Source organism: Silurus aristotelis, assembly GCF_946808225.1.
Source record: "Silurus aristotelis genome assembly, chromosome: 10".
In the NCBI taxonomy this organism is placed as follows: domain Eukaryota; kingdom Metazoa; phylum Chordata; class Actinopteri; order Siluriformes; family Siluridae; genus Silurus; species Silurus aristotelis.
Window position 1 is genome coordinate 18,770,833 of NC_139583.1, and position 12,060 is coordinate 18,782,892.

Below are 12,060 nucleotides of genomic sequence, written 5' to 3' on the forward strand. Positions count from 1 at the left end.
ATTATCCTCATGGTTTGAATTATCCAAAAATAATAATTGACTGCATCAAAACTAAATGATTGGGTCATTTAAACAAGTATTGAGAGGGTTGTCCAGTATGCAGTGGTTAGTACCAATAAAAGGTAATCCAAGGAATAACAATCAGGAAACTTGCAACAGGGTCATGGGCACCCTATGCTCAATTTGCTTGGAGAGCGAAAACTAGCCCATCTGGTTCACTCCCACAGAGGAGCTATTATAGCACAAATTACTGTTAAGTTAATGCTGGCTTAAATACTGTAGAAAGTTGTTCTGTTGTTCAATGTTCTGCTGGCACGTACCAGTCAGGTAATATATTCAGCCACAGTGGTTATAGGAGCATAATAAAGAGTTCAAGGTGTTAACTTTGCCTCAGAATGTGGATTTCAGTCTGCATGGTCCATGAGTTCCTTGTTTAGTCAGTGAAAAAATACTCATACACTGGCATTGGTAGTTTTCATAGTTAATAAGAGACTTTGCTCGAATTAGCCAAAAAACATCATCAGTGCATGAAATTGCAAACAGTGCCCAGCACTCTGAGCAGAGCACAATGCATGGACAGAACAAGAGAGATACTTTGCTGAGCATAGAGACAAAAAGACAGCAACATAACGCTTATATTTAGCTTATATATGTATGTATTAGGGCTGTTAAAATAAACATGTTAAGGCAAATTAATTTTAATGGCACACATTATTTTAACTTACGATTATTGCAGTGCGCATTTCTGTTTGACCATTTTTATTAAAAAAATATAAATAAATATTTATAAAAGAGGCAAAATTAAAACATTCAACACAACACACATTTATTCACGACATCCTTTCTCAACTCAGATATAAAATAATATAAAATTATCTTTTATCACTAAACATTTGTTTTACTTATGTGCCAAGTCTCATATCAAGCTTCAAATTCCGCAATGATGCACAAGTCCGGCAATTAAAACAGTCCGTGTGGAAACATAGCAAGAGTTCTGTTTGCTGTCCTGATGTGATATGTAATTTAAAACACAATAATTACTTGAAAACATTTACAAGAATATTTTGCCTTCATGCTCTATGTTGAGTTTGGTTTCAATAAGAATAAACATATTTTTATATGAAGCATCTATATTTGTCCATGCCCATGTTGATTAGAGTATTAAAAACTTAAAAGTATTTTGTTTCTAATTTGTTTCGCTGATTTTCCCATTGATAAAGATGCTCTACAGAATCCACAGTTTCTGCTACCTTCAATGGTTTTAAAAATATTTGATGTTATGGTCTGCACTAAACTGAGACATTTTACTTCCCATCTTTTACATGTCGTGTGTTTTGTGTTTTTTTTTTTTTTTTTTTGGGGGGGGGGGGGGGGGGTTGTTATTTAACTTTAATGGTTGAAAATCTTCCTTCAAATTAAGAACATCTAGAGTTATAGAACTTATAGAAGTGATTGGTCTCATCATGGAGGAAACAAAGCTGGGCTGGAGAGTCTGTGTGGTTGGCTTTTGATTAGTAATGATCTGGATGGCCTTTCACATGTGTCTGGGGTCACAGTTATTGCTCTTTAGTGCAAAGTTTATAAGAATGTCCCTCTTTTTTATTTTGTCCTGGGAACAGTGCAATGACTTTCATGTTTTTGTCAAAAAATAAAAAATTCCATGATTCATTTATGCGATGTTATCTGAAGCAACAAATTGTTTGTTTGTTCACCACTGCTCAGGCTTTCTTCTGTCCCTGCTGCAATGTGCCAATTTAAACATGAGGCTTCAATGTGGTTTCATTTATGTTTTTTGTTTGTTTGGTTTTTTTTTTGTTTAGTTTAGTTTTTCTTCTTCATTTAAGTTTGTTGCTTTAGCCTGTTGGTGGCAGCAATGTTCATCTCTGAATTCTGCTTTCTTGTGGGGAGAGGCCATTTGCCAGTTTAGAGCTTTTATTTTTACATTTGTCTTGTAGTGAGATGTATTCCATTGGCCTATGTCAGCTTTCTAATTTTAAGCTTTAAACTTTTTTTTTTTTTTTTTTACCATTCTTCATGGTTGTTTGTGTTAAAAAGCTTTCTCAGCATTTTCTCAAAGAGCATAATCATTATCTGAGCTATTTCTGCATTTTTTACAGTTACATTACAGTTATTTTTTTATTTACACATTCATTTATGCACGGTCACATTTCTTTTTTTATTTATTTATGTGTGCATATGTTACTTATTTAGGTGGTTCTAACCTTGATTTAAAGTCATTTGGGCAATTAAGCAAAATGGCTTTGAGTGGCAGACAGCTAGCAAACCTATTGTGGGATCAGTAACACAGAATAATTCGAAGTCATAATTTAATAGGTTATTCGTTGTCAACAACTAGGCAAAACATCAAGTGAAGTGTCTTTTATTGTTATTGTTAGTTGGTACAGTACACAGTAAAACAAAAGAACAGAATGACTAGGTGCTTACAAAAAACAACACAGAGTAACAAAAGATGAAATGAAGTTCATGTGCAAAAACGATTTGTGCAAAAAACACAACATACTAGTACAGTATGAACAATAGCACATTGACCGTGGGGCATCTACTGGTACACACAGCTAATGTGGATGTAAAATAAAATACATTATGTATATAATAATAAATACTGCATATGTAAACATTTAATGGTTTTTGTAGCATATTTGTGCAGCTTTGCAATGTAGGTGTTCATTGAGTGTGTGTTTGTGTGGACTAGACTGGACTTTTTGTGCTAAGAAGTCTAATGGCTTATGGGATGGAACTCTGTTTATAGGGTCCTGTGTGGTTTAGTACTTTTTGCCAGATAGTAGGAAGGTAAAGAGTGTGTGTGAGGGGTGTGTGTGATGTATAAAAGATGTGTGTGGTCAGCCACAATGCTGGTGACATTGCAGATGCACTTTGTGGTGGAAATGTTTGTGACAGAAAACAGAGAGGCCCAGTAATTTTCTCAGCAGTCCTCAATATCTGCTGCAGGTTCTTCCAGTCTGAGATTTGCAATTGCCAAAACCTAATGCATCTAAATGTAAAAATAAATTCAAGATTTTATTAATATTTTATTTTGATGTATGTATGTATGTATGTATGTATTTTTTTTTCATGCACTTATTAGTTTTATTTTTCCTCTATATAGATCTAACAATTGCCCAAAATACAAAAAAGGCCCCCAGTTCAGTAATCATCATTATTTTTTTCAGCCATTAATGAATGTGGCTTCATAGGGATTTACATCATTCACATGTGGCATCAATGGGATGTGCCCACGTGCCATGGGATTGTGATAAACAGACACTTTTCTATTGGGCCATTCAGGAGCTATTTCAGATACACTATATTGCCAAAAGTATTCACTCCCTTAACCAAATCATTAAATTCAGGTGTTCCAATCACTTCCATGGTTACAGCACCTGGACATACAGACCACTTCTATAAACATTTGTGAAAAAATGGGTCTCTCTCTGAAGCTCAGTGCATTCAAGCGTGATACCGTGATGGGATGCCACCTGTGCAATAAGTCTAGTCATGAAATTTCCTCGCTACAGAATATTTCACAGTCAACTGTTAGTGGTATTATCACAAAGTGGAAGCGACTGGGAACGACAGCAACTCGGCCATGAAGTTTTAGGCCACGTAAAATCAGAGAGTGGGTCAGCGGATGCTAAGACGCATAGTGCACAGAGGTCACCGACTTTCTGCAAGAGTCAATAGCTACAGATTTCCAAACTTCACGTGGCCTTCAGATTAGCTCAAGAACATTCATAACGAGCTTCATGGAATGGGTTTCCATGGTCAAGCAGCTGCATCCAAGCCTTACATCACCATGTGCAATGCAAAGCAGTGCAGTGGTGTAAAGCACGCCGCCATTAGACTCTAGTGCAGTGCAAACGTGCTCTCTGGAGTGACGAATCACATTTCACTGTCTGGCAATCTGATGGACGAGTCTGGATTTGGCGGTTGCCAGGAGACCGGTACTTTAACTGCATTGTGCAAGTGTAAAGTTTTGCTTCAGCACACCAAGACATTTTGGACAATTTCATGCTTCCAAATTTGTGGTAACAGTTTGGGAATGGCCCGTTTCTGTTCCAACATGACTGTGCACCAGTGCACAAAGCAAGGTCCATAAAGAGGAAAGGATAAGTAAGTTTGGTGTGGAAGAACTTGACTGGCCTGCACAGAGTCCTGACCTTAACCCGAGAGAACACCTATGGGATGAATAAGAGTGAAGACTACGATCCAGTTCTTTCTTGTCCAGCATCAGTGTCTAACCTCACAAATGCGCTTTTGGAAGAATAGTCAGAAATTCCCATTAACAAGCTCGTAAACCTTGTGGAAAGCCTTAGCAGAAGAGTTGAAACTATTCTAGCTGCAAAGGGTGGGCCAACATCATATTAAACCTTATGCCACATGGGCCTATGGATTAAGAATTGAATGTTACTCAAGTTCATTTGCATGTGAAGGCAAAGAGCGAATACTTTTGACAATATAGTGTATATGTTTTATATTTATTTATAGCAGGAAAAAGCATGACAATTAGCATACTACATTATATGTGCATTCAAGTTCACATTGAAAAAGCTTTCCAGAATGTCTTTGTCATGTCCTGTCAACTTTGCTAACTATTACATTTCTATCCTTTTATCTTCCTGGAAAATACAATACAGGACAAGCGCTTCAGTATATCTAGAATTGTACCTACCTGAAAGAGCTTTCAATTCTGATTTAGGTTTAGTTGTTGCCAAATTAAAAATTATTATATGTAAAAACACCAAATAAAGTAGGAGATGGAGGAGACAAGAATAGGTCTCGACTGATTACAATTACCATCTACCTTCTTAGCCACGTGTTATAGTTCATCCTATAGTTATATAATTCTTTGTACAATTGCCTGTGAATTTCAAGCAGTCAGTGACTTAATGGCCGAGAGGGAATCTGCACTACACACATTGTTCTGTTTATTATTCTTGTGGCCTATTTTTTAAGCCACAATGTGAAAAAATAATAATAAGCAGACAGTGTTTTCACTATTATTTATAGTTTGATGCATTTATTTTCTTTTGAAGCAAATGTGACATCTGTCTCATCAGGTGTGTCATCTGTTTGTTTGTGTGTGTTTAAATTTGCAGGGTGATAAGGGAGGGGAGAGGGTCCTGCAGAAGAAGTGGACCACCTTCCTAAAAGCCCAGCTCCTCTGCTCATTGCCTGAAGATGGCTTTCCTTTTAACATCATTCAAGACATGTTTGTCTTGACACCCAATAAAGAGGACAGGAAGAGCACTGTGTTCTATGGAGTTTTTACTTCTCAATGGTAGGAATTAACTGTTTGGTGACACATGTCCCTTGTGAACACTTGATTAACAAATGTGAATAATAAGTTGTAATGATTTTAATCAATTATTCATAAATGTGTAAAGTAATATTGCAGCAATTTTTTGTGTGTGAATAAATAATGTAACTAATTCTTTTTTTTTTACTATTTATTAATTTAAGTAGGCTTATCACGTTTATCTGGTCCAGACAGGCAAATATGGCTACAAAGTACACTATATTGCCAAAATCTTGCAGACACCTGGTCATAAGTGTGGTATGTGATTTTTGAGCTTTGCATTCCACATTTAGTCCCAATTAGCTCTTCTAATTCCCTCCACTCTTCTGGGAAGATGTTCTACTAGATATTGGAGTGTGGTTTGTGGACATTTGTGCTCATCAACTATAAGGGTGGTAGTAAAGTCAGGTACTGATGTGGAGGCCTGTGGTGCAGTCAGTGTTCCAATTCATCCCAAAGGTGTTTAGTAGGGTTGAGATCAGAGATCTATAGCAGGCCACTCAGGGTCTTCCTGTCCAAAACATGTAAACCATATCTTAATGGAGCTTACTTTGTGCACAGGGGCATTGCCATGCAGGAACAGGTTTGGGTTTCCAAGTTTAAGTGAACACAAAAAATAATGCTACCACATCCAAAAACATCATATACAGTTGTGTTCTTTCAGTTGTGTGGTAACAGTTTGGAGAAGAACCGCATATGACAGGAAAGGTCAGGTGTCCGCAAACATTTGGCAATATAGTGAAAGTATTTTTATATATTTGGTTTTGTTCTATACAATTTATTATTTTAAACATGGAATACCAGAACTGCTGAGGGTCCTGTGTAAATGGAAATCATTCTAAAGATCCTCATATCATCTTATATTTTTATATTATTTTATATTTTTATATTATCATTTATATTTTTTTGTATTATACAACTGTAATTGGGTCCTTGATACAGGGTAAAACACTAGTTAGAAAGCGTTGCATGCAGCACACCTTTAGAGACACAAAAGTACATACATGGCCCCTTCTGATTTGCATAAATCCTCTGTAAGTCTGTAATTTTAGGTTGTGGAAAATGATTACAGTACAAGATAATGTCCATTTCTGTAAAACTGTTTTGTGACAGTGGTCTATTGTTAAAAGCTTTATATAACAAAACATTTAAAGGAAATAAGTGTTTTTGTGTGTATCTTTGCAGGTACAAAAGGGCATCGAGTGGCTCAGCTGTGTGCACATTTTCCATGAGCCAAGTGGAGGAGGTGTTTAATGGTCGTTACCGGGAGGTTAACAGGGAAACACAGCAGTGGTACACCTATAATCACCCAGTCCCAGAACCCAGACCTGGAGCGGTATTTATCTTCTAAATAGAAACACCTTGTCTTGATTGTGTTTTTATTCAATTCACAGATATAATACTCTATATATACATGCCCTCTGAAATTAGTGGAACAATCTGCTCACTAAAGACATTTAGGTTTGAGGTCAGAAGATCAATATGAGACGATAGATCAGAATTTCACTGCAGTATATAACCAAAAAAATAGTAATAAATGCAAAGAAGCCCAGATCTACTATTGTCTCTTTAAAACAGCACAGCGGTCAGTGAAAAACCTGGAGGAGTTAAGGAGGAAATATTGAGAAAGTAAAGCTGAGTGAAGAAAATCTGTGAGGAAGACAATTCATATCCACTCTCTATTATGATGCATTGGGGGTTTAAGTCAAAACAATAGGATAACAGAGAGAATGGGACGAGTCCTAGTTTTCTTTAATAGGAATGTGTGTGAAATCTGGACATTGAGTCTCTGTGTATATGCTAAAGAAAGATTATACATGACATCATCCTGCTTATTTACATTCCACCATCAACTGATGCAGTACCCTTTTTTCCATTCTCGACACTCAAAGGCACTCATTCTTTAACTACACATCTCAGCTGCACAGGTGAGAAGGAAACTAAAGACTGTAGAAGCCTGGCATTAGACTTCAGGTGCCAAAAGTGCATTTCACCTTGTTGTGTTGTGCTCAAACATCTTTAAAATTACCCTGGTTTTAAGAGTCTTCCTACTGAGCAAGAAATTCTGTGATGTATAGTTGGTCCTAAGAAACCTTGTCCTTGTACTAGTAGGAAAGTACATTAGCAACAAACTACTGTTTTCTGGTAGTGGTCCATATTACTGCTCTCCTCCTCCCCTGTAATATAATGTGCAATAGTGTATATTTGTATGTGTATGGTTGATAATTATATGCATGGAGGAATGTGAGATAGTGGTTTACAAGCAGTGAGGAAAATATTTGACATGTGAGTGCTTTGCATGGTCCCATAGCAGATGTCTTTAGGTTAGGTTAGGTTTTGTTTTATGTGTGCAGTTTGATCATTACATTCATAGGGCCCAAAATGGCTAATTGTTCTTGTATTTTTATTAGGGCTGTCAATTGATTAAAATATTTAATCACAATAATCACAACATAATACTTTTCAAAAATTTTAATACTCAAATTACCATGGGCATGGAGAAATATAGATGCTTTATGAAATGTTTGTGTATTTTTTGTGAAACCACACTCAACAAAGAGCATGGACAAAATATTCTTGTAAACATTTCAAAGTGATTATAGTGTTTTAAATTACTCAAATCATCAGGACACCAAAACGGAACTTTTGTCATGTTTCCACACGGACAGTTTTAATGACCAGATGTGTGCTTCATGGTGGATTTTGTTGCCTGATTTAAGACTTGGCGCATCACTAAAACAAATGTTTAGTGATTAGAAATTATTGCTGGTGTTTACTATTATTTTTTTTTAAATATCTGTGTAAAGAAAGGGCATTGTGAATGTCCTGTTGCATGTGAGTGTGTTGCGTTAAAGGTTTTAATTTTGGCTCTTTTATATTTAATAATTTATATTTTTTTTATAAAAATTATCAAACAGAAATGCATATATTGTGCATTAATAAAATGTGTGCCGTTAAAACAAATCTACTTTAACGCATTCTTTACGCTTTAATTTTGACAGACCTAATTTTTATATATATATTTTTATATTTTTTTGTTTCTTGTTGTATTATTAAAATGTTCTTGTTAATGAAAAATAACCATGAATTAATAAAGCAACCCAATCTGGCAGTTTAGACTTAATCACATTGTTAAAAACCATATATACTTTGCATATAGCTAGGTTCATGGTGTTTATTTTCTTATAGGCTAACGTGCCAGTTATGTAAATGTTCCAATTTTAATGCAGCTCCTTTACACTGAAAATGTGTTCTTAGTGCAGCGGATCTGCACCTGTAAAAATATTATCTTAATGCTTGAACATTTGTGTGTGCTTGAACGTATAAACAAAATGGAATTGATTACACTGACCATTTTATTTTATAAACTATGCTAAATTAACAAGTTAGATTTTCTTATATTGTATAATTAGAATGTGAATGTGTATATTGTGTAAAAAAATAAGCCCTGAATTCATGGCAGCCTGTCTCTCCATTCTGCCCTTTGTAGTGCATTACTAATGCAGCTCGTGCTCAAGGCATCTTCTCCTCACTGCACATGCCGGATAAGGTGCTGAACTTTGTGAAAGATCACTTCTTGATGGACAGTGTGATCCGCAGCAAGCCATTGATGGTTAAACGCAATGTGCATTATACACAAATCACTGTACATCGTGTCCATGCTGTACAGAGGGCCTATAATGTGCTTTTCCTGGGTACAGGTGAGGGTGTATTCAGAGTTGAGTTTAATGTGTAAATAATTATATAAGTATTATATGATATAAGTATATAATTAAATATTAACTATTTAACACTTACATTTGCATCCATTTTCTGTTGCATGATATCCACTTATTGTTATTAGGATGCATTAAGGACATCCTCCTTCATGCTGTGTAATGTAAAATATAAAAAGCTTTAAATTCAATTAACCCGTATATTAATGTCTTTGATACTGCTCTAACTGTTAACCGTATTTACCTCTTCAGGAATAAAGGATCTTTTCATACAGAAACGCTACCCCAAAATGTTATATTTACAAACCCTATTTAATTTTGATGTATCCAATCCATAATTCTGTATGGATGTATTCTACAGTCATATTTGGCAATAATGATAATTGCTTATTTAAATAAAACTTGGTTGTAGTCCACACAGGTAGCAGATGAAAGGCTTTTATTGCCAAGTTCTTCACAGTAGCCTTTTATTAGCTATTTTTTATTTTTATTTTGTACAAAAAAGGAACATGTGTATAATGCTATAATTAGAAGCAACATAGTGGTATTGCTACTTGAAATACACACAAACAGAAATTGTAACTTAAAATAAATTTAAATAGGACTCCTAGAAGTAGCCGTTTACATGAGATTTTCTTTTTCAGATGATGGCAGACTTCACAAAGCCATCAACTCCAAAGGCAAGATGCACATCATAGAGGAGCTGACACTTTTTCAAGAACAGCCTGTGCAACACATCAAGCTTGATGCTGAAAAGGTCTGAAAATCTGTTTCATGATGCAGAGTTTCTTAATCACCAAGCTTAAACATTTTCTTCTTTTGTAGAGAAAGCTAGAAGAGGCAGAGTCTCTTTAGTGCCATCTGTTATTTCTACCTTGACCTGTATGCAATTGTATAAGTAATTTGTTTTTGTTTTTTCAGGAAAATATAAAAGATAAATGCCACTGGGACAGCCATCGTCGTTCGTGAGAGTCCATTATGCTTACTGATGGCTTATGTTTTGCTCCTCTGCCCCAGGGTGTGTTATTTGTGTCCTCTTACTCTGGACTGGTGGAGGTTCCTGTTGCTAACTGCTCAAATCACCAGAACTGTGGGGAGTGTATTCTTAGCAGAGATCCTTACTGCGCCTGGACAGAGGGGCAGTGTATGAATGTCAAGCAGGCATCATCTAAAAGGTTAGCAGACCATATTTTGGTGAGATGGCTGTAGAATAGGAAAGTATGATCATTCTGATTGCCTTTCGAACTTATGTATCATTTTCTTCTTACATTCACAGTAAAATTCTGCAAGACATAGAAGATGCCAACACAGTCACATGTGATGAGACCCAGCCCAGGTCACACTCTGCACAAATTCCAGCCACACGTGAGTGAAATCAAGACTCACTCAACATTTCATTCTCCGGTTAATTTTTTTCATTCAAGGACTAGGCTTGATTTGTGTCCAGGCATTCAGCTTTTAACCAACTGCAGCAAAGATTTATAAAAGGCAGATGTAGTTGTTAACAGGGATGTTCCATGAAAATAAATAACTACTGTAATGTAATTTAACCCACAGGTATTTTTCCATGTCAAGTGATCCGAATCCCAGTGAACACATTTCATGTACTGCCATGTAAGATGCGCTCTAACCTGGCTGAAAGACGATGGGAGTATAGCAAGGGTGCTGGGCGCTTTCTCTATCTACGTTCTGATGGTGGGCTAGTAGTATCCCGAACAGACGGAGAAGAATCCTATGAATGCTGGTCAGTAGAAAAGGGCTTTCGGCAGCTCCTGGCCAATTACTGTGTAAAGGCAGAGCCACAGCATGAGGGCACCACCATGATTGGTAGCACTCAGACCTCCCGAGTTCCCATGGAGGAGCAAGTAATACTACCAGGTGAAGCTCGCTCAACACAGATGGAGACTAAAACCTACTGGAATGAGCTGATTGTGGTGTGCACACTGCTGGGCTTCTCGCTTCTTGTGCTTTCTTTGCTTGTGATCTACCGGAATAGAGACCACATGAAATCCATGTTAAAGCAGAGCGAGTGTCCCAACATGCAGCAGAAAAAGGCACGAATGACAGTAAAGCCGACTGAAAGTCTACCACTGAATGGCAACACCATTCCATCCTCGGTGTCAGACCACAAAGGCTACCAGACACTGAATGACAACTACTTCTGTGGTACACCAACACAAGAGTGTTCTTCACCTGAGAACAGCAAAAGTTTCTCAGAATCAGAACAGCGCCCATTACACTTGAAGGACACCCATGTAGAGATATCACCCGCCTGCCCACGTCCTCGAGTACGACTCGGGTCAGAGATCAAAGATTCCATCATTTAAGACGTTTGATGTAAATGAGATGCAAATGACAACATCAGTGACCGTGCAGTGACATGGAGGGAAGTGACAGGACACACAGCAAAGACTTAAAACCAATTTCTGTTGAACGTTTCATACTATATTTGTATTATTTTGTTTGCACTTTGTCCACTACATCCCTTACGTGATGCTCACACACTCTATTCACTGGTAGTTTGCATTTCAAGGGGCAAAAATGAGAGAGGGGCAAATCTCTGGCATTTAAACCTTGATGGTTCATGGAATATGGTGTTCTGATTTAATGCCAATGGAATATTTCCCATCTTTTCTGTCCATGTCATCTTTCGGCTTCCCTGTTAGTTACTGGAGGCCCCTTAGGGATTACTATCCTGACCCCCTCCTGTAAACCTTGCGTATGCCATTTGATGATTAACCTACTGCAGGGTGCCAGAAGGCTATACGGTGCCAGAAGGCTACATGTAGTACTCTTGTAAACCAGCATAGATAGTGTAATTGGTACAATGTGAACAACCTTTGATTCAGAAGCCTCATGGTGTATATATGCAAGGCTAGAGTACATCATCATGACCTCAGTACAAGTGAGTTGTACTATGCAAAGCACTGGGAATTTAACAGAAATTAGATTTCCTTTAAAAAAGACAAAGCCAGCATTGGCACATGGCCACACATTCAGTACTGCCTCTCAACACAACACACATAC

General features: G+C 37.0%; 1 protein-coding gene across 1 annotated transcript in view; it reads left to right on the forward strand.

The window, feature by feature from the left end:
• The window catches only part of sema4ba (sema domain, immunoglobulin domain (Ig), transmembrane domain (TM) and short cytoplasmic domain, (semaphorin) 4Ba), an 81,281-nt gene that overhangs the window by 67,962 nt on the left and 1,259 nt on the right, over positions 1 to 12,060 (forward strand). Inside the window, exons 9-15 of the mRNA XM_083552658.1 lie at positions 5,118 to 5,299; positions 6,503 to 6,653; positions 8,808 to 9,018; positions 9,678 to 9,790; positions 10,051 to 10,208; positions 10,310 to 10,398; positions 10,591 to 12,060. The exon at positions 10,591 to 12,060 is cut by the window's right edge and continues 1,259 nt beyond it. Coding sequence (XP_083408784.1) covers positions 5,118 to 5,299; positions 6,503 to 6,653; positions 8,808 to 9,018; positions 9,678 to 9,790; positions 10,051 to 10,208; positions 10,310 to 10,398; positions 10,591 to 11,360 — 1,674 coding nt within the window. The 3' untranslated portion in view covers positions 11,361 to 12,060. The remainder of the gene's footprint in view (positions 1 to 5,117; positions 5,300 to 6,502; positions 6,654 to 8,807; positions 9,019 to 9,677; positions 9,791 to 10,050; positions 10,209 to 10,309; positions 10,399 to 10,590) is intronic.